Source organism: Microtus oregoni, unplaced genomic scaffold (genome assembly GCF_018167655.1).
Source record: "Microtus oregoni isolate MIOR12 unplaced genomic scaffold, Mior012 000061F_ref0000440, whole genome shotgun sequence".
Taxonomy (NCBI): Eukaryota; Metazoa; Chordata; class Mammalia; order Rodentia; family Cricetidae; genus Microtus; species Microtus oregoni.
Window position 1 is genome coordinate 7,984,749 of NW_024543871.1, and position 22,291 is coordinate 8,007,039.

Consider the following 22,291-nt stretch of genomic DNA (forward strand, 5'->3'; position numbering starts at 1 on the left):
AAATGAATAGAGTTTGTGTGTTGTTATTTCGGGCATAAGCTAGCAGGCGGCCAGGGTGCTAGGGAAGCAGGCCCACTGCTCCTATTACAACACCTGGCTTTAATGGGATTAAGAAGGGAATCCATATAGCAGCAGAGATGCAGGAAATAGGTCTTTGTGGTTAGACATTGCCCTGGTGAATAAAGATATGTAAATCTAACAAGGAAAAACAGAAATCCTAGGCCTTCTGTGTACGTATCTATGTGTGTGCATGTGTGTGTGTGTGTGTGTGTCTGTGTGTGTGTGTGTGTGGGTGTGTGTGTTACAGCCATGTAGATTGGTCTTCTTATGGGACTCCTAACAATGGCAACAGGGGCTATCTCTGATGCTGTTGCCTACTTTGGGGACCCTTTCTCCCTACCAGATTACCTCATCCAGCCTAAATAAAACAGGAGATGCCTAGTCTCACTGCAACTTGATATTCCATGATTGACTGAAATCCATGGGAGGCCCACCCTTTTCTGTAGAGAAACAGAGGAGGAAGAGTAGATGGAGTTCAAGGCATGATGGAGAGGAATGGGTTAGATTGCTGGGAATTTCCACTTTCCTAGGTTTATATCTCATCCCAGAGATGTCCCAGAAGCCAGTTGTCTCTCTCAGTACTCTCTCTCCATTTTCCCCTCACCTGATCCATCCTGTTCCCATTCCTTGCCCCCATCTAGACCCCTGTCCCATCCATCAGTGATGTCTATTCTATTACCCTTTCACAGTGAGATTCTCAAGCCCCATTGTGACCCCTTGTTAATTAGCTTCTCTCTGAGCCTATGATTGTAGCATGGTTATCCGCTCTGGGCCTGTGATTGCATCATGGTTACCTTACAGCTAATATTCACTTATAAGTGAGTACATACAATAATTGTCTTTCTGGGTCTGGGTTACGTCACTCAGGATGACCTTTTCTAGTTCTACCCATTTGCAAGCAATTTTCTTTTACTTTATTAAATGGTCTACATTCTATGGATGCCAAGCATGGGATATCCTTAGGTGAAGTGGGGGTATATTTGAAGTTAGTGAGATTGCCCAGTGGCTATGTAAGCTTGCCACCAAGCTTAATGTGGGTTCGAACCCAGTGTTTCTGAAGGTAAAAACAAGAAAAACAACTCGGACAAGCAGCCCTCTGATCTTTACACCATATTTTCGATCAGAGCACACAGGGAATGCTTGGCAATTTGTGAAACTCACAAACAGAAAGATATGCATGACTGTCCAGTGTACAGCATAGTCTTCCTACTACATGACAAGGGAACACACTATCTGCAGAGCTAACACTATGAAGTCCAGCTCTGCCTTCAGGAGACCTGAGTTTCAGAGTGTCTCCAGACAGAATTGTGTTTACTTTTCTGTTTATGTGTCAGCTTCCTTACAAACCTTCTTTCACTTGATATTTATCCTGTGATAACTATCTTTGCAACATGCATTTCACCATTACTTTTCCCTGCTACTGCCTGTCGGAAATATCTGAACGCATGATCATGGCCTTCAGAGATTAGGATACGAAAATACCCAAAGAAAGAGACAGGTTAGACAGAGGAGGAAGTCATTTAGACAGACCAAGAAAATAAAGTTGATGCTTTATTTAGAATGAGTTGAGAACTACAAGAGTTTTTATATGAATAGGAACTTTCTTCTAGGAATCTTCTGACAGATGTTGCAAATGTAGTTCTCACTTCATATCTTTTCCTCGGCCACTACGGAAGCACACTTGGCCTTCACCTGATTCTTTAGTTTCAAAGAGTTTATCTCAAAGAGAAAAAAGATAGCACCAAAGAGTGACATGGTGGCAATTAGTACCCCTATTGGGAACACAACAGTATTGTGTTTGCTTATTAAGGCTTCTTTTTTAACCGGAAAGTCAGGTGGAAAGTCAAGAGTGGTTTGGCCATAATGATCTACAAAGTGGTTCCAGCTCACAGAAACAAATGTGAAGATGCTGCTAACACACAAAACTAAGGCAGCAACCTTGTAGCAAAATAACTGCATCTCAATAAATGGGTCTTTCATGCAGCCAATATTAATGGCGATTGCAGTGAAAATCAGAACTACGGGCTTCATCGAAACAGCCCACATTATCAGGGTCCTTGCGTACTCAAATTCAGGTGAAATGGTCCATGTGGAATTGATAGGGGTGTGCACAAGAATCTTGGTTACAGTGCCTGAAACATTAAATTCTTGAGGGTAGTGAGCTTCCCAGAGTCCGAAAGACACGAACTGCACAAACTTGTCATAGAATTCCCAGAGGCGCCAGAATTGGCTGCTTGCGATGACTATCTCGAATACCAAGGCTGATAGGCTGCAAAGGAGGCCACTAAACTTGAAGAGGTACTCCATCACATTGGCAAGTCTGAAGATGAAATTGAACAAGTATATAGTCAAGTCAGGAACAAAAGGGACAATGGAAAACAAAATGAGTCATGGTTTACAGAGCAATAAGTTCTCATACCTTGTCCTGGCTGTCACAAAAAGTTGTATTTAAGTAATATACCTATGGCCAAAGTCCCCTCTATAAGAGGGTTTGATTAGCAATTTCACTATTTATCTATCAAATGCTGAAATGTGCAGATTTGTTAACTAAACATGCTAATGCTTGGAATTAATACTCAATAATTTACAACACATGTTAAATGATGTTTAATTAAGCAGTGTTTACAATACATAAATAAGATAAATAGCTTAATTGAGAGGTATAAGCAGAAGAATGCAAAAATATCTGTAAATTATGGTAGTGAACTTACACAAATTTAATTCACCTATATTGTCTGCTATATTTCTACATGTGCATGCTAGTGCATATGCTATCAGAAAACATATTGAAAAACCTGAATTATTATTATGTGACCAAAGTTAAAATCTGTATGTGAAACATGAGCCCTCATGAATATTTCAATCATTTCCCATGACTTACTCAAACATACACATTAGAAAATTACCTTCATTTCATTGCTGAATATGAAGTATCCCAACTGTCTTATGTGAGAAACTATCTTCTCCAGCACCAAATTAATACTATACATTTACTGTATGCACCAACTTATTTAGATGACTTATTGGTTCATATCTTTGGATGTAGGGTCAATGTTCATGAATAACTATGCCCTGAAGGATATCACTGTGTTCTTGAGCATAAATAAAGTTCAGGCATGTACATGATAACATTGCCACCTCCAATGCAGAAGGTTTGAGTGCACTACAAACTGTACCTCCTTGCCACAAAAATTTCCCTACTAGCTTCCCACTATTCTACATTCTCTGTGGAATGTACTTCCTAACAGGGTGAAGGCAGTAGCTCTACTAAATTGGGAAGTCATATCAGCAAGGTGACTTTAAAATCTAGTATGAATTGAGTAATACCCTACCCATGTCCTCTTCCTTGTTAAGGCAGATCTGAGCCTTTTGACGTCAGAATCAGTGAGTTTTGAAGCACAACCAGAATCAGGGTAGAAAATTCTGTTGTGGAAGACAAATGAGCTAGCATGGCAATACTTAATATTGCCCATGTCTGAAACCCATGGAGGAGGTGCTTATGCTTCATAAAGATCCAATCTGAAACCTTCCATGAAGCTCATCTTAAGCTTTTACCTTTGTTTATCCAGGAGGAAGAGATCCATTTGAGAAATGTCTAGATCATAAATATCTTAGAAATAGCAGGAAATGTTGGACAGACACGAAGTCGCACAAGAGTTGAATCACCTTCAGTAAAAGAAGTTCTGTTAGGCAGATATTTCAGCTCAGAATGGTGTCTCACCATCAACCCCTGGTTCACACAAACCAACCCCTTCCTCTGCTTTGCTTAGTTGAAACCTCATTTATACTCTTCAGGGATATTAGCCCATCTGATAGTCCTGACCCTCCAATGAGATTCACGAAATCATTACCCCATTAAATAAACAGAAAAAACCACAGAAAGTCTAATTCACATACTCAGTTTCAGGAAACTACAAATGTATAAAGCTCAATACAGGCTACAGAGCCTTCACAGCTACACAGGGATTCCCAGTACTTCTATTCAGTAGGATTTACTGACATAGACATGATATCAACAAAGAGTTGAATCTTAGGTCATTGACTTCTTTGACCATCTATGTCTCCTGAAATTGAAAGCTTTTAACAGAAACCATGTAGAAAACATAAAATACTTGCCTCTCTTCCCTTCTATGAGGGCCAAATGCTAGTGACTGCCCAGTATGAGAGAGTGACTTTAAAAAATTCTTGTTTCCGTAGCTACCAGAGATGAATGTCACATTATGAGCAAAGAACCAGAGTCAAGACATATAGTCTTAAAGGGCCAGAGTGGTTATTGTCCCTCTCATATGTACAAACTTTTAGAGATATAATTAATCTATTAAAGGTATAAATTAATCTAGGATTAATTTGAAAAAATTCTCATAAAATAAATTTATCATGATTTCTCCCTTCAACAACATTTTCTACTCCCTTTGTTTCCCACATCTCTACCTGCCCACTTGTTCAGTCTTTGCTCTCTCTATCTCTCTGAAAAAAAATCTTAATACTAGAAAGACGAAAATACAAAATGAACACATGGCATAAGGTTTGCATTGGCCAGCTACTGCTAGTTATGAAGCCTACACTGGAATGTGTTGAGTATTCCCAGTAATATTCCATTCAACAAAACTGATTTTCTTTTTTTTTTCTAGGCAAAGAATTTTATTAACCCTTTTCCAAACTTTATTCCCAGGCTTCTTCAGCTTAATTCGCTGCAAAGAATGAATTGTGTTTAAGCAAAATCTGAAAAGAGCTGCAGTGTCCAAGGGGCTTGGGCTTAAAAATATTAGCGATCTAGATTTGATCAGATCCATAAACAAAAGACCTTTTCAAAGCAGCCATGATGTAAAATAGCAGCTCCTGTAACTTCTTCAAGTGTCAGTTCTTCAGAAGTCGCCTCCGTTCGGTTTGCCTCATTCTTAGAAGCCTCATCAAAATTCTCCACCAGATCTGGGACTTCATCATCATCATCCTCTCCAGTAGCAAGGGGTGCTTCTCCATCCACAGATTGTTTGGGCAGAGCTTCAGCCAGTCTCCTTGAACTAGTCAGACTGTCTGCCCCAAGCTGGTTTAGAATGCTGGGAAGCATTTCTGTCAGTTGCTTTGTCTCAGTGTGCCTGTAATGGTGAAGGTGTTTGCTACCAGAGAAGCCTGAACTTTAGGGTTGTTAAAATGGATCACTGTTCCTTGGTTTGTGAACATGTTCACCTCTTCAATACCAGAGAACTTCTTTAAGGAGAACTGCAGTTTTTTATCATCTGCTGTGGCTGTTCTGTGAACCACCTTCTTCTACCTGCGAGCAGTTCCTTGCCCACCAATATGCACTTGTGCCTGCAGCTTGGCCAGTTTTTCCTGGTTCATGATGGTTTCTTTCATCTTGTCGGAGTGGAAATGGGGCCTTGTGCGGGACTAGGGTTTGCGCTTAGGGGCTCTCGGGCGGACCAGCTGAGGTAATGTGCATACATGCAGGGACGCACGGTGGCAGCTCTGATCTTCTTTTTCCAGCAAGTATCAATTGCAAATATCTTCTTGGTTAGTGGAGATTTTTTGTGTCTGCTACACAGTTAATAATACTGGCATATGGTCTGGTTTGAATGGGTATGGGTCTTGTTTGTCCTTTCAAAGTCTCCTTCAGTTCTCATGTGGTATCCGTCTTTTGTCCCAAGCCAATCATGTGTTAGATTCCTGCAAACACGGGGCCGAACTGAAGTGTAGAGATGGATCAGATGAATTTGGATTTGATGAAATCTGATGTAGTACTTGCATGACTACTGGTTGGGTTAGAAGTGTGGTTTTGAGGCTGTGAAGTGTTATTCTTGGAAAATTCCCATGCAAAGCCAATGTACAGTTGGCTAGTCCAGAGATAGCAGAGGATAAGTTGAATGTCATGAGGAAAACTCATGACTGATTCTGCACTCAGGTCTAGGGCTTTGTATTTGGAGATAAAGGAGGTGTATATGGAATAGGGGCACTCACAAGGCAAGGCAGTTACATAACTGTGTGATCACAAGTAGGACTGGGGACATGGGGATAACTGACAGCTGAGGTTTTTGCAGTAGGAAAATGGCTAAGCAATGTGTGTATTGAGAAGTAGGTATCATACCAAGGCTCTGGAGCAAGATCTGTTCTTATGGTACATGGCAGCGAGAGCCAGTGAATGAACTTGTGTTACCAGAGCAAAGCCAAGGAGTATGTAAATGGCACAGAGCAGAAGAGGTTATGGGGAAAATCATCATGGAAATTAGTGCTTAATCTGTGTTCCCACAGATAGGACTTGGGACTATGAAGAGGACAAGAACATGAGTTTATGTCTTTTTTTTTTTTTTTTTTTTTTTTTTTTTTTTTTTTTGGTTTTTCGAGACAGGGTTTCTCTGTGGTTTTGGAGCCTGTCCTGGAACTAGCTCTTGTAGACCAGGCTGGTCTCGAACTCACAGAGATCCGCCTGCCTCTGCCTCCCGAGTGCTGGGATTAAAGGCGTGCACCACCACCGCCCGGCTATGAGTTTATGTCTTATGGATCCATCAGGGAAAGCTGGTATAGAAACTATATGATGAGAACTACTATTAAGAGCTTTAGCATTAAACAGAAGATTCAAGAAGTCATTGTTTTTTACTGCTGAGTAGTACTCTAATACGTATATATTCCATACACTCTTTCTGGGGAGAAAACTTTGCCTTTGTCCACCATGGTAGGTTCAGCTGAGGCAGTCTCTGATGGGGCTTAACAGTCTGTATCATTCCCAGCAGCTGCGGGTGGAAGTCTCTGAAGGGAAATCTGGCTGATTTATCACAGTATACAATACAATATTGGTGATCTTTTATACCTGTAGAATGAGATTTCCCTCCTATTGTGCAAGCTTATCCTTGCTAGGTCCAAGTTGATATCTAAATCTTCCTGGTGGCTCAGCAATTTAGTCTCATGGAAGAGAAATGGTATTCTATTAAAGAATCAGTATCCAAGTCCCAAGTCTCTTCAATCTCTGGGATCATCTTATTCTAAGAACTTCTGATGCATATAGATTCAAGGGCCTGCTTAAACATTCTGGTAAAGTATCTACCAGCACCAGGTCAGGGAGATATCCCCAGGAAAGTACTAAGGAGAATCCTTTGGGAATTCTCTAAACTGTTTGAGGCTAAATACTTAAATGCTCCAAATAACCACTTTTAGCTTCCAAAGCTACAATTGTTGGAATAAAAGAGTATATTTTGTGCACCAGTGGCCACAGGATTCTGGTAGAGTTTCAAGAATGATATTTTAATATATCATTTTATTAGATCTCCTCTCTCTTCCGAGTGGTATAATCAACAGGAAATGTTCTATGACATTGGAGTGTTTTTCTACTTTTACCTATCCTTTCAAGTTATCTTGCAATGTGAGGGCTGAAATGTTACAATAATTTGTGGAAGGGAAATGAAGAAAGAGACGTGACTTTTAAACACATTGTTCAATCCTAATTCTCACTCCCAGGTATCGGTTTTGTGATTTTTGGAATCAGCATCAATTCCTCGCTGTCTACTAGAAATGCTATCATTTTTCATCTGTGGTACTGGAAAATATTAACATGGGCTGAAACTTTTGGCATAATCAAGTCATCACGATTTGATCCATGAGATTTGGGTGTGTGCATGCTTCTCTCCATTAATTTCCCAAGTGAGTATTTTATATTGACAAAACCATGAAGGAGACATGTTCCCATTTATTGGAGACAAATAAAGGAAATGTAATAATCATAATAACAAAAGGAAAAACTGTTTTCGTATTCTCTGAATTTCTTTGGGCAGGGAATAGCAACGACAAAGAGAAAAATCTAAACATTTCTAAAGACAAGATATGTTCCTGAGATGGAAACAAAGATCAACTCCAATCTTTTTCTTTTAGCAGGTGCTAGTTGCTATGAGGTCCATGTAATTTACTGTCTAAACAGGACATTTCACTCACATGTCTCCTTGGTAACAGATGTAAACCATGCCTATCACAGGTAAACTGAGTTATATACTTGATTAATATTTGTTAGCACAAGAATTTCAAAGTTCTGAGGAAAAACCATTTCAACTTAAAACTCCCTGGAGAAAATATGAAATCACTGTGCACACACAGTGATGAGTTTTGGATAAGCAAGGTTGTCTGACAGTGTTCGGACAATCAACATTTGGGTCTAGGGCAAACATCTTTGGTTTAAGCAGTGTTTGCAAAGCTTCTTGGATTTTACCCCTTAGAATCAATATATAATCCAATAATAATAACGTTATTGATTTGCGATTACATTAGAATATAAATTTCATCTTGCTAAAGAAGAGTATAAGTGACTATAATTGGGAAATGAAAAGGAAGGAAGAATCAGTGATCTGAGAGAGCACTGTTGTTGTTGAACAAGGGAGAAGAGGAAAGGAACATATGATTGATAATTCCACACAGGGAAGTTGATAATGCTATCTAATGTTACAGAGGTGACCACACTTGCTATTATCTCAGGTGGAATATAATAGAGAAGCGAAGTGAAGAGTAGGTGAGTCAACTAAATCTACATATACAAATCAAAAATAGTTTGGCAGTCTTAAGGTTGTTAAATAAATTAAAATGTGCATATAAGCAATTCACTGGAGAGTGAAGTAGTGCCCATCAGATACAAGGGCAGGAGTAACAGTTTTTTCGAGAGAATGCAATTGGAGTTTTTCATCATGAGCTCTCACGCACTATGCTCTTTTTAAGCACATTACTTTGCACATATTCATTAGCGAGAGCAAAAAGAGGGGAATGCAACATCAGCAGTTTGGCTTCTGGGAAATGGTACCATTCATTACGCTAAATGAAATGTGGCTGATTTGGACTCTACCAACCTTGTAGGTTCGATCATATTTAATTTGCATTTTTTCACTTTTGTAATAGGATAAAAGCATACCTTTTTTACACTTTATTTTAGGTATGGACATTTACAAATGCCTTTAAAATAAAAAAATGTACAAGGCAGTTTTAAGTGGCCAAACACTTTCCCTCTATTTCTTTTTTTTTTTTTTTTTGGATTTTTTTGGAGACAGGGTTTCTCTGTAGCTTTGGAGCCTGTCCTGGAACTAGCTCTTGTAGACCAGGCTGGCCTCAAACTCACAAAGATCCACCTGCCTCTGCCTCCCGAGTGCTGGGATTAAAGGCGTGCACCACCACCGCCCGGCTCCCTCTATTTCTTCAATATCACTGGAATTTGGAGACAGACCACTTGCCTGTAAGGGGAAGAGTTACTTTGGTACTAACTCATTACTCAGGTTCTGGTTTAATCTGTCCTCTCCGAAGCTTTCCCTTAATCCTGTAAGCAGAATCGATGATGGTTGCTGTGTCTTACTGTACATTATACATGTGTCTATCACAACTCATGTTTCTCATCATAGAGATGTTTGTTTATGACTCTGAGGCTAAGAGCGCTTAAGAGTGGGATTCATCGCTTATTCATCTGTATCTTTAACACTAAACTAACAGTTAATGACATACAAGGAGTCCAACAAATATTTGCAGGATCAATAGGTAGAAGCAGCAATGCTATTCTCCTAGCTTTCCGGGTGTCCTTCAAGTGCTGCTCCGCAAATTGAAAGGGCACCGGGTTATGTATCTACCATAAGCAAACATCTTTTAAGAAACATTGTGATGAAGAGGTCTTTCCCTGAGATACAAGGAAACAAGAAATTCTAATTGCACACTTCCACTGCCGTGGAGCTGATTCTGCCACGCCTTCTCCACCAGGATGCATTCCCTCTCCTCAAACCTTGAGCCTAATCAAACAGTCCCTTTCAAAAGGTGAAGGACAAGCACTTTACCAGGGGATAAAGTGCGTATTCTGCAAGCCGGGTTACCTGAGGAGTTCAATTCCCTGAGCACGTATAAAGGTGGAAGGAAAGAACTGATTTCTTAAAGTCTTCCTCTGACTTCCACACATGCTCCATGGTGTGTCTATGTCCCCTCCCTATGCTCTTAAGAAGATGAAGGAGAAATATTGTATTTATTAATAGGCTATAGAAATTATGAAACTTGTTTTAGTTTCTTTTCCTGATTATGATGCTTTTATGTCGAGATATAGTACCTATTGGTGCACTGGGGGACTATTGCAGCATAAACGGCTCGTTATAGTTACACACCTTTCACAAGATAACCTGACAGTCCATTGTTTCACTATTACTCTAGTAAGGAAGTTCAACTTTTTCCTTAACTCCATTCTCTGATAGCAATTTATCCTTTACTCATATAAAATGAACCATATGATTCTTTTTTTTTGGACTTTTTCGAGACAGGGTTTCTCTGTAGCTTTGGAGCCTGTCCTGGAACTAGCTCTTGTAGTCCAGGCTGGCCTCGAAATCACAGAGATCCACCTGCCTCTGCCTCCCGAGTGCTGGGATTAAAGGCGTGGGCCACCACCGCCCGGCTAACCATATGATTATTTCTCCTTAAGAGAGAAAACAATGCTGTAATACAAGGAAATAAAGAGATCGTTGTTCTTTCTGTCTCTCTCTGTCTCTCTCTCTCTCTCTCCTCAAATGATGAGAAAATGATTGCATTTAGCATTATATTCTGATTGTTAGCAATTGCTAAGGCTGTTGGGACTGTTGCTTTCCCCCAGCACTCCACTTGCCTATTCATTTCTTTGGCAAGACTTAGCAGTTAGGACGAGGATAGTTTTCTATGCATCATGCATGATTTACAAGACATGGCCCTGATCAACCAGTGTCTGGCTGACCATCCTGTGGTTTATTTCTTGAACAGTCTGCCTATGTTACTTAAAGCTTTACAACCTGGCTTCCACAAAAAGAAGCCTACTGTTTCTATTCTATTGATTACAACTTTTAAAGTGGACCTACGTAACTCACAGGTAGGCTTTTTAAAACAAAAGCATGAAGGCTCCTTCTTCTTTAACACTGCCTTGGTTACTTTATTGCTTAAAATTCCTTTGTTTTATCCCGGGCGGTGGTGGCGCACGCCTTTAATCCCAGCACTCGGGAGGCAGAGGCAGAGGCAGGTGGATCTCTGTGAGTTCGAGGCCAGCCTGGTCTACAAGAGCTAGTTCCAGGACAGGAACCAAAAACCACAGAGAAACCCTGTCTCGAAAAACCAAAAAAAAAAAAAAAAGAAAAAATCCCTTTGTTTTCATGTCATCTCATTCATAGCACTTTCTCAAATGATGATATTGGAGACTCATCATGTTTGCTGGTAAACCAGTTTCACCCTACACCCCTTCTAAACACCTTACTACTGTTCCTACTCACTATAGATTTCTGAAAAAAAAAAACAGAAATCAAGCCAAAGGCTTAAATTTACATTCTTAGATAGTAATCTACTTACAAGCATTGAAAAAATATGTTCATTCAGTTCCTTCTGAAGGCATTTTATTTTTCACGGAAGTTACTTCAAAACACTCCTAAAAATCCGGACTAGGGATTTATGAAAATCTTTTATGCTCTTAAGTTATGGAGTTTATAATGAAAAAAACTATAACTTGCCTTCAGTTGTGTGTCTAAAGAAGAATACATGAAGAATATTAAGAATCTCTTTGAACTGATTTTCCTTTATCTGTCATTTCACTTAGCTCGTTTCCTTTAAGCTAGTATGGCCTTTATGAGAAGGTCCATTGCAGTTGAAACGTTAAATATGGACTAATTCACAATAGTTTTCATTACCCTCAACTAAGGCCAGATATTATAATCTTAAACTATTTCTAAGTCGGGCCTGTAAGTTGAAACAGAGGATAAAGGTACTTGATGCCAATACTGCCAACCTGAGTTCACTTCCTAGAACCAATGTAAAGGTAGTGATTGTGAGACAATATTTCTTTACCTGGAACTGTAAGAAACAAACTTCTTCCCTCAAACATCTCTTGCTATGCCAAGAAGCTCAGAGAATTTCTTTAGTTTCCAGTATGTGACTGCAAACACAGTCTTTCTGGGGACTTCTGGCTTGGGCTCCATCACTGACTTTCATTGCTCTGTCTCTCAGCCTCTGTTGGATGACTTTAATGGACTACACAGTATAACGAAAACGCAGTTATTGTTCACCGACAGATTCAGCATTAATAAGCTTTGGGCAAGTTACATAACTGCTCAGACTCTATCCTTTTATACAGAATAGAAGTAGCAATGCACTTTTGCAAGTATAAACATGAGGACATACAGTTGATTCTCATTATTGTGAATTTCTCTACTGGTTAGAAATTATTGGTAACTCCAAAATTAGTCTTGTGATTCTTTCATATCCATTCCCTGAGATGAGAGGCATGGCAAAACATTTAAGTCACTCCAATTACATGTTCCTGGCTGTAGTCAAATTGGGCAATGCTTTCAAAACAACAAATGCTGTTGTCTTGATTAGGTGTCATATTATAAACAAATGTCTTTTGGGGGTCAATTTAGTGGCACCTAATTTTTGCAATTTCATTCTTGTTGAGGACTTTGCTTCAAATCTCTTTCCACGTGTAGTACTGAAGTGTTTTCTATTGTTTCTAAGCGCAAGTAGTCGAATGCTCTGTGTTTAGAATAACTTGTTAGACTAAAAAGTATAAAATTGGCTGTTCCACAAATACCTGGAATTTAGGTATCTTTCAGTAGATACCCACTCTATTGTCTTTTCTCTATATGCAGAAGGATAAAATGGTAATTCATTTTTTCTCAGGAGTGACTGGATAGCAGCTGTCCAAACTGTTCTTAGAGTGTTTTCATGAAAATGTGATAAGAACAATTAAGAAGTCTACCTTTTTATTTTGTAATGAAAAGTCAGTGTGTCTCTGCTACCTGGAATTATACACATGGATATTTAAGATTAACACTTACTTGTAAAGTAAACAAAAGATGGTTATAGATGAATTCCTCCATCTTTCTTTTATAATTTAAATTTTTTTTATTTATTTTGCATACTAACCACAGTTTTCCCTCTCTCCTTGCCTCTGTCCTCCACCTTCTTTTCACCCCCATCCACTCCTCAGAAAGAATAAAGCCTCCCATAGAGTTCAACTAAGCATAGCATAGCAAGCATATCAAATTGAGGCAGGACCAAGCCCCTCTCCTCTGCATCAAGACAGAGTGAAGCATCCCGCCATAGGGAATTGGATCAAAAAAGTCACCTCATGTGCCAGGGACAGATCCTGGTCTCACTGCTTGGGGCCCCATAAATGACCAAGCTACACAACTGTTACCCACATGATGTGGGAGTGTCATATATCAATCTGTTGATTTCATTGGTTAAGTAATAAACAAACTGCTTGGGCTCATAGCTTAGAACATAGGTGGGTGGAGTAAACAGAACAGAATGCTGGGAGGAAGAGGAAGTGAGGTAAGACACCTCAGAGAGAGATGCCATGCTCCGCTCTCCTGGGCAGACGCGATTTAGCTCCGACCCAGGATGGACATAGGCTAGAATCTTCCCGATAAGCGTACTTTGGGGTGCAACACAGATGATTAGAAATGGGCTAAATTAATATGTGAGAGTTAGCCGAGAAGAGGCTAGATAGAAATGGGCCAAGCAGTGTTTAAATGAATACAATTTGTGTGTTGTTATTTCGGGGCATAAGCTAGTGAGGCGGCCGGGGTGCTGAGAACACAGCCCTGCCACTCCTATCACTATAAATTGCGCCCAGATGTGTGGCTAACTGAGTCCACAGAAAGCCTGAGAAAGCTTGGAAAAGAATAGAGTAAAGCATATTTCTTGTGGCAATTTCTTGGGTCTGCTCTGCTTGCTAGAGGCAAGCAAGCGCTCTCATCTAAGAGAGGCTTCCCTGACTCAGCTTTAGCTGCAAAACCCTTCAGGTCATTAAGAGGTCCTGCCATGAAACACTTAAAAGGTGTTGACGAAAAGCTGAATGCATGCTTTTCGGTTTTCAGAACGTAGCAGGAAAAAGCTGCACCGTTTAAAAATGCCGGCTTTCTGGGCCATCCTGCCAGGGCAAACTCTGACTGTTTGAGGCAGCAGGGCCGGCTACAGAGAGAGGACTTGAGTGTTGGCTGTTGTAGCTCTCTGGCTGGCAGGGACCTTGAAACGCCATAGAGTTGTGGCTATAAACATGGCTACAGCCAGTACCTCAGCCATGAGGCTGGAAAGCTAAGGAATGGGCTACATCTAGCCGGCAAAGCCATGGCTTTAGTCCTACTGATATTGCTTGGTACATTAAAGACTCATGTGGTCAGAAAAACAGAGATACACTAAAGAGAGCATCAAAGACAAAGAAAAATTTTAAATGATTTACAGTGTTAAAATATATGCAGACTAAAAGTTAAAATTCTTAAAGTAAAAAACAAAAATAAGGAAGAAAGAGAGTAGTTGGGTGTGGTAGTACACACCTTTAATCCCAACACTTTGGAGGCAGAGGGAGATTGACCTCTGTGACTTCAAGGTGTGGTGGCACACGCCTTTAATCCCAGTGCCTAGAAGGCAGAGACAAACAGATCACTGTGAGTTCCAGGTGTAGTAGCATACACCTTTAATCCCAATGCCTGGGAGGCAGAGACAGGCAGATCTCTGAGAGTTTAGGGACAGCCTGGTCTACAGAGTTATTCCAGGTCAAAGATACAGAGACCCTGTCTCAAAAAGCAAAAAAAATAAAAGTAAAAGTAAACAAAATAGAGGTTAAAATAAAGCGCACAGAGATGGAAAATACACAGAGAATTTTGATACTGTATGCTATCATGCTGTCTTTGAATTGTTTGAATGCTGAGGAAGGAGCAACAGCTGCTAAAAGATATTTATTTATAAATGCTGCTGAACTAATCCAACATAGATATTTTGAAAATGCCTTGACTTTGAAATTTGGATCTAAGGACATGATGCTTTTGAAAGGAGTTTCTTATTTTGTTTTCACAGAGGATGAGACCCTGTTCATTTCTTCTATTCCGATATGGTATGATGGACCACATCCTCCTGAAGGGTTGCTGTGAACATCTTCAGAAAATTGCTTTGCTCAACTGCCAACTGAGATGAAACTAGCACACAGGTTATACCATGAAAGACCTAATTAATGACACCCCATTCAGCAGGAAGCAGTTTGGAGAGAAAAAACTGCGGCCATGTTCCCAAATATGGTTTATAAACGTTCTTTTACATTTAAAGAGGGATATGATAAATATATGAATAATTTACATTGATATGGATTTTGTTTTAGTGATTTAAATTTAAGGTCAATTTTGTTATATGTATATGTGTTTCTGATCTTGATTAAGGTACTGTGATTTTGTAGTTCATTTAAAAATGTAATGTATATAGGTTGTTAATGGATAATCATTAATAATAGTCAAGTTTGTAGTCATGTTAGTTAGATTTTCTAGATATATAGAGATACATTTCAGTTAGATAGACATTCTTCATATCTTTCAAAGACTGCAGAATATGGCATTTAATGTTTTAATAACTTAGGACTTTTCATGACAATGAGACACTCTGCTCCTGGCAGCACCAATCTACTTCAAGAAGAAGATGGGCATCGAAGAGGATCCTTATGGAATTTGATAGCCATTTGGGCAAGAAACTGTTCTTGCCTGGACTATTCCATAAACTGGACACAGAGAACCCGCAGAGAGAGGACTGCTAAACTTGCCTAAAGGTGAGATGGTCTTTCGGGGTTCCTGATTCATGAAGGAGTCTGCAAGACATTCTGCAGGACACAGCAGATAGTGACTGCCTTTGAAATTTCCTGCTTTGTGGAAATGTCTGCTGGAAACTATGGGCCTGTAGGCCGAAGATGGATGCCCCAATGGTACAGAGAAACTTTGGGTGACTGTACAGGCAGCAAGATGTCTCTGTCATTTTTAGAGTTTTAAAAGTTGCTTACTTTTTGTTTGCTTATGTAATATTGTATCTTTCTGGAGTCTTTGATGGAGTTAAAGAATAGTTAGTTATAGTTATAGTTTTCCTTTGTTATGATAAAGATTGTAATTTTTACTTGATAACTGTTTTGTTATATGTAATTTTGCTATGTTAAAGTTAAAGCCTTCCTTTTTTGTTTAAACAGAAAAAGGGGAAGTGATGTGGGAGTGTCATATATCAATCTGTTGATTTCATTGGTTAAGTAATAAACAAACTGCTTGGGCTCATAGCTTAGAACATAGGTGGGTGGAGTAAACAGAACAGAATGCTGGGAGGAAGAGGAAGTGAGGTAAGATGCCTCAGAGAGAGATGCCATGCTCTGCTCTCCCAGGCAGACATGATTCAGCTCCGACCCAGGATGGACATAGGCTAGAATCTTCCCGATAAGCGCACCTTGGGGTGCAACACAGATGATTAGAAATGGGCTAAATTAATATGTGAGAGTTAGCCGAGAAGAGGCTAGATAGAAATGGGCTAAGCGGTGTTTAAATGAATACAATTTGTGTGTTGTTATTTCGGGGCATAAGCTAGTGAGGCGGCCGGGGTGCTGCGAACACAGGCCCTGCCACTCCTATCACTACCCCTACATGCAGAGGGCCTATGTCGGTCCCCTGCAGGCTTCCTAGCTGTCCGTGTAGAGTCCATGAGCTCCTAAGAGCTTAGTTTAGCTGTCTCTGTGGGTTTCCCTATTAATTATACCACAAGGACACTTGCTCAGCTATGTTCGCAGCAGCATTATTTGTAATAGCCAGAACCTGGAAACAACCTAGATGCCCCTCAACTGAAGAATGAATTTTTAAAAAGTGTTACATTTACACAGTGGAGTATCACTCAGTGGTTAAAAAAATAAATAAATAAAAATCATGAAATTTGCAGGCAAATGGATGGAACTAGAAAAAAATTATCCTGAGTGAGGTAACCCAGACCCAGAAAGACAAACACAGTATCTACTCACTCCTAAGTGGATATTAGACATAAAGCAAAGGATAACCAGCCTACAGTTCACAACCCCAGAGAAGCTGGGTAACAAGAGGAACTGAAGAGGGACACATGAATCTCCCTGGGAAGAGGTAGTAGATGGGATGTCCTGGGAAAACTGGGGGTGAAGGGAAGTAGATGGGAGGGGATGGAGGGATGGGAACATGAGGAATCAGGATGGTCGAGTTGTGCGTGGGACTGAACAGGAGATTGATGGGGAGATTTTGATAGAGAGGACCATTATAGGGTTAGGAAGAAACCTGATGCCAGGGAGGCTCCCAGAATCTCACAAGGATGACAACACTATTAGCAATAGTGCAGAGGGTGCCTGAACTGGTCTTCCCTTGTATTCAGATTGGTGACTGACCTGGTTGTCATCAGAGAACCTTCATCCAGTACCTGATGGAAGCAGATGGAGAGATCCACAGCCAAGCCCTGAACTGAGCTCCAGAAGTCCAGTTGAAGAAAGAGTGGAGGTATTATATGAGCAAGAGGCAATTGAGATTGTGATGGGGAAACCCACAGAGACAGCTGACCTGAGTTTGTGGGAGTTCATGGGCTCTGAACAGACAGCTAGGGAGCCTGCATGGGACCAACCTAGGCCCTCTTGCATGTAGGTGACAATTGTGCAGCTTGGTCTTTTGTGGGACCTCGAGCAGTGGGTCCAGGACCTGTTCCTGATGCATGAGCTGGCTTTTTGGAACCTATTCCCTATGGTGGGATGCATTGATTGGCCTTGATGCAGAGGGAGAGGTCCTGCCTCAGTTTGATGTTCCATGCTTTGTTGATTCACATGGGAGGCCTTACTCCATCTAAGTAGAGATGGAGGAGAAGTGGATGGGTAGGGAGAGGTGGAGGGGAGGAGGGAGCAAGACGAGAGGAGGGAGGGGAAACTGTGGTTGGTATGTAAAATAAATAAAAAATTATGAAAAAATTTTAACCAGGCGTTGCTGATACTTTTACACTACTTTGGCAACATTTAAATCAGGTATGGCTTACTCTTTAAAAATTTTTCCCTCTCTTTTTTTTTATATTGGTATGCTGAGGTCTTTTGTCAGGTAAGATTATTTTATTTCTTTCAACATACGTTTCAGTTTTTATTCTGGGCTGCTTTTTTTTTTTAAATTTCTTGGGCTTGTTTATATCTTTCAAGGACTGAATGACTCTTCGGCTTTGCTATTCTGCAGTTCAAATTATCCTAATGCACCTGTTAAGTGGTTATGCTCGCGGGCGCTCGGTGAATCAATTTTGCTGCTGAATAATGAAGTACCTTAGGTTTTCTATATTTCTGTGTCTACTTAGAAGCCAGAAAAATGAGTGTCCTGACATTTTTCAAGGTGCCTGATGATCCAAATTGTTGATTGAGGATATACCAGAGAGGGGAATAAAAGTTGTTTAGATTCTACACTTCATGGCACGATTCTCAGTTATTGGTTCCAGCTAGGAGCCGGATGTCTGATTTTTCTAGGAGATGTGTAAATCCAATATTTTAAGCTAAAAAGCCTTCATGATGCAATTGAGCCATCTTGTTGACTATTTTGAAGAATTTCTTTCACTAAAAAATTATACAGCTAACGCCTGGCTTTATATCTCCTCTCTCACACACCTTTCCATCCCCTCTAGATGTGTAGGACTCTCCCTTCCATAGTCAGAATTTCCCAACCATTTCTTTCTTTTGACAGCACTACACTGCAGGATGTTGGCAGCATCTTTGGCGTCGGCCTACTAAAATGTAGCATCCTCATTGTCTAGCGATGAAATTTTTTTTTTAAAAAAAGATAAATCCCAAGACTTTGTTAAGCATTCCTTGCAGTGCAACAAGGTCTCATGGGTGAGCATTGCTTTAGGGAGAAGGGCTGTGTTCCATATCAGGTGGGGAGATTTGGAGTTTCCTGTCTCTGTAAAGTAAATGGTCTCCAGGTTGGCAACAAAAGTTCATCAGGTGTGGAGGGTGTCCACTTGGTTGTCCCAAGGGGAAATGTACCTACCACACAACTCAGTTGTTCTCAGCCCTGTTTTAGGTGGTTCACTGGCAGGGTGAACCTGCTCAGTGTCTTGGTTTTGTGTTTGCATACTGCCATTCACAGGAGCTTTGTTTATTATGCTTTTACTTTCTATCTTTCCTCACAGACGACAGCAAACACGGCAGCTACTGAAGAACAGCTTGACCATCTGCTTTTCATTCCTTCTCCTGACTTCAATAGCTAGAATCCTTTTAATAATTCCTCTGCCTGAACCTTGTCCCACCAAGTTCAGTAGCTGAGAGATAGAATATCTGTCTGCTCAAAAAGAAAGATTATGCTGACTTAGAGTGAGCAAGAATGACTGGTGGTTTCTAGATGCCTCATTTTCTTCTTTCCAAAATGCTGCTACCAACACTATTACTCAGACATCAGTATGAAGAATCTTGAATGGACTGGTATCATCCTCACCATGCATGAAAAGTGGTGAAAAAATTACACATCAGTGGGAAAGTACATTTTCCCTTTATCAGCTTCTGAGTCCATGGGAGTTAATTGAGAACATTAATCTGGAGATAACTGACAGCAATGCAAAATGATTCTCATCTGTGGACACGAAGATGTCCAACCACTGATATTGCTGTCATGTCACCTACTTTGTTTTAATGTTTCTTCATGCAAGGACCATGGGAAGCTCACATCTTTGGCTCTTATTCCTTTTAATGTCCATTTACTCAGTCTTCTGAATTTCAAAAGGATTCATGTTTCTTTATGGGTCAAATCTGTCAGGCCTTGGCCTTGCTTTATGCTTAACAACCAGAATTTGAAACTGGATTTGCCTGACTTTCCAGAGTCTAATTTACTTGTCACAGTCTCTCATAACATCCTGGGATGCTGTTTCTCTCAACAGCCTGTCATACTTAAGCTAGCTCTTTTTGCAGTATGATTTACTATTCAGTGTTACTGTCTACTCAAACTGGACACACAAACATTTGTGGCTTCCATATCAACCTGAATTACTTACTTATTGCTGTGTAACTTATTACCCTAAACTTAACACCTTTAGACAGCAAATGATTTACATGGCTCATGCATTCAAAAAGTGGTTCCTCTGGCTCTGGGACTCTGTTATACTGAAATTCTTGCAACAGCCATGGCTGTGATACTGATGAGGTGCAAATGGGGAAGAATCTACTTCTAGACTCACTTGCATACTGCTGTGAAAATGTCTGTTTCAATGAAAGATTAGTTCTCTGCTGGCTGCCTGTTGGCCCAAGGCCACCATCAGCTCTTTGTAGTGTGAGCATTTCCAACATGACAGCTTGCTTTATCAAAGTATACAAGCTAAGAAGACAACAATATCAGTTTTTTTGAAATGGAATTATATTAATCTAATCATTAGTAGCAAGGCACTAAATCTTATCCAAATTTAGTGGAAGAGGGTATACAGGGATGTGAAGACCAGGAACTGGGAATCACCATCTTATAACTCAGCTCATTATGGCACAATCAAATGTGAACCAAATTTTTGGGTTCTATCTGAACACAAATGGAAACAAATCTGAAGGAATATAAATTATAACCATAATCCAAACTACATTAGGGCTTGCAAAGGATAGAAAGTATGCCCAAATATTATAATGTGCACCATAGTCTTTACCCGCTGACCCTAGATCTCCAGCTTTTTCCTGAATAATGACTTTGTTTACTTCTGAGTCTATAAGGGGTACCTCCCTGAACTCACGAACTCACCTCTGATTTTAGTTGCATTTTTTTAATGAAACAGGGTTTCTCTGTAGCTTTGGAGCCTGTCCTGGAACTAGCTCTTGTAGACCAGGCTGGCCTCAAACTCACAGAGATATCCCTGCCTGCCTCTGCTTCCCGAGTGCTGGGATTAAAGGTGTGTGCCACCACCACCCAGCTTGGTTGTGCTTTTTAAGAAAGACAACCAGGTACTATTGTTATCACTGGTGCTTCCTGACAGGTCTTCCAACAGTGTTGGAGTATGTTCAGATATTAAAGAGAGTTTGTTTCCATCAATCTTTATTATCGTCTAAAATTATGAGCTAGCACACACTTGACAGAATACTCCTTCCTGCATGCAATGGTTAATTTGGATTGTCAACTTTATTGAACTGAGAAATGCCTAGAAGATTAGTGAAGTATACCTCTATTAAGAAGGTGTTTTCCAGAAAGCAGTTAAGATTTGCAGAGTATAGTCAGTGCTGTCTCATGTGTTGGGGGGGGGGGCTGGATGTAATAAAAGAGAGGACAGATAAAAACTAGTTAATGCTACAAACTCTCTTTCTCTTTCTCCTTCCTGTACAGCATGCTGTGAGCTGCTGTCTTCAGCTATATGTTCCCAACCATGATGTACAAAAGTCTCAAAATGCATTCTTTATTCCTCAAGTTATTGTTGTTAGTTATTTTGTCACAGTCAGGCAAAGTTTCACTACTGCACTACTCTGGGTCACAACGATAATATACAAATAATGCTGTTTACTCCAATATGCTCCTGCTGTGCAGAATTCTTTTTGAATGGTTCAAATACCCTTATTCAGGTCAGATTGGGGGAATGTATAGCATGTACTCTCTACTTCCACATCTTTTCCAACTTCTCTTTTCCATTTCCAGGCACTCAAAACTTTCTTAGAGATTCCCCCATCACTTCCTTTCTGTGTTAATATCAATGTTAAAGGCAGTCTTTAAAAAGTTCTGAGTTAGGGGCCTGAGCAGGCCTGGGAGAGTAAACTCCATGAGAGGAGGAGTGGATCCAGACCAGGGTCATTTGTAGAAGTAGGACTGGGCCAGCGACCTAGGCCAGAGCTGGCCTGAGGCGGTGAGCTCCATGGGAGCAGGACTGAGCCAGCTACATAGGCCAGAGTGGGCCTTAGAAAGCAAGCTCCATGGGAGCAGGGGCAGATCCAGACCAGGGACATTTGCAGAGGCAGGACTGAGCCAGCAAACTCCACACATATGAGTGGAGCAAAGCCCGGTAGCTCTGAGAAACCTCCAGGAACATAGAATTACCAATGGGGTAACTAGAACTGGGACACTGACTATACCACAAGGAACAACCATCTGAGCTTTGGATTCACTGGCAACTAGAAGATTAATCACCAGAATCACAGACAGCCCTAACCATACCAATCAGAGGAAAAGGTGAATAGACAAAGTAAAAACACACACAAAATCACAAAGAGCAACATGGTAGCAGTAAAATCTGGAGACCCTACAACAGCAAGACTTGAACAACCAAATATAGATGAAGTAGAAGAAAATGACCTAAAAAATACCATCAGGAGAATGTCTGAAACTCTTAAAGTTGAAGTGAGAAATTCCCTCAAAAAAATGGGGGAAAAGTCAAACAAAAAAAAAATGGAAGACATCAGCAAATCCCTTAAAAAAAACCAAGAAAAAGGAATCAAACATAAAAAAGAAAAGAAACTATTGAAGACTTGAAAACTGAAATAGAGACAATAAAGAAAACA

General features: G+C 40.3%; 1 protein-coding gene and 1 pseudogene across 1 annotated transcript; both read right to left on the reverse strand.

The window, feature by feature from the left end:
* Positions 1 to 1,707: 1,707 nt before the first annotated feature.
* On the reverse strand, positions 1,708 to 2,367 carry LOC121439443. The gene has a single exon (XM_041639942.1). The coding sequence runs from the start codon at positions 2,365 to 2,367 to the stop codon at positions 1,708 to 1,710; it is 660 nt and encodes a 219-aa protein (XP_041495876.1).
* A 2,476-nt stretch (positions 2,368 to 4,843) lies between these two features.
* On the reverse strand, positions 4,844 to 5,415 carry LOC121439444 (annotated as a pseudogene).
* Positions 5,416 to 22,291: the final 16,876 nt, after the last annotated feature.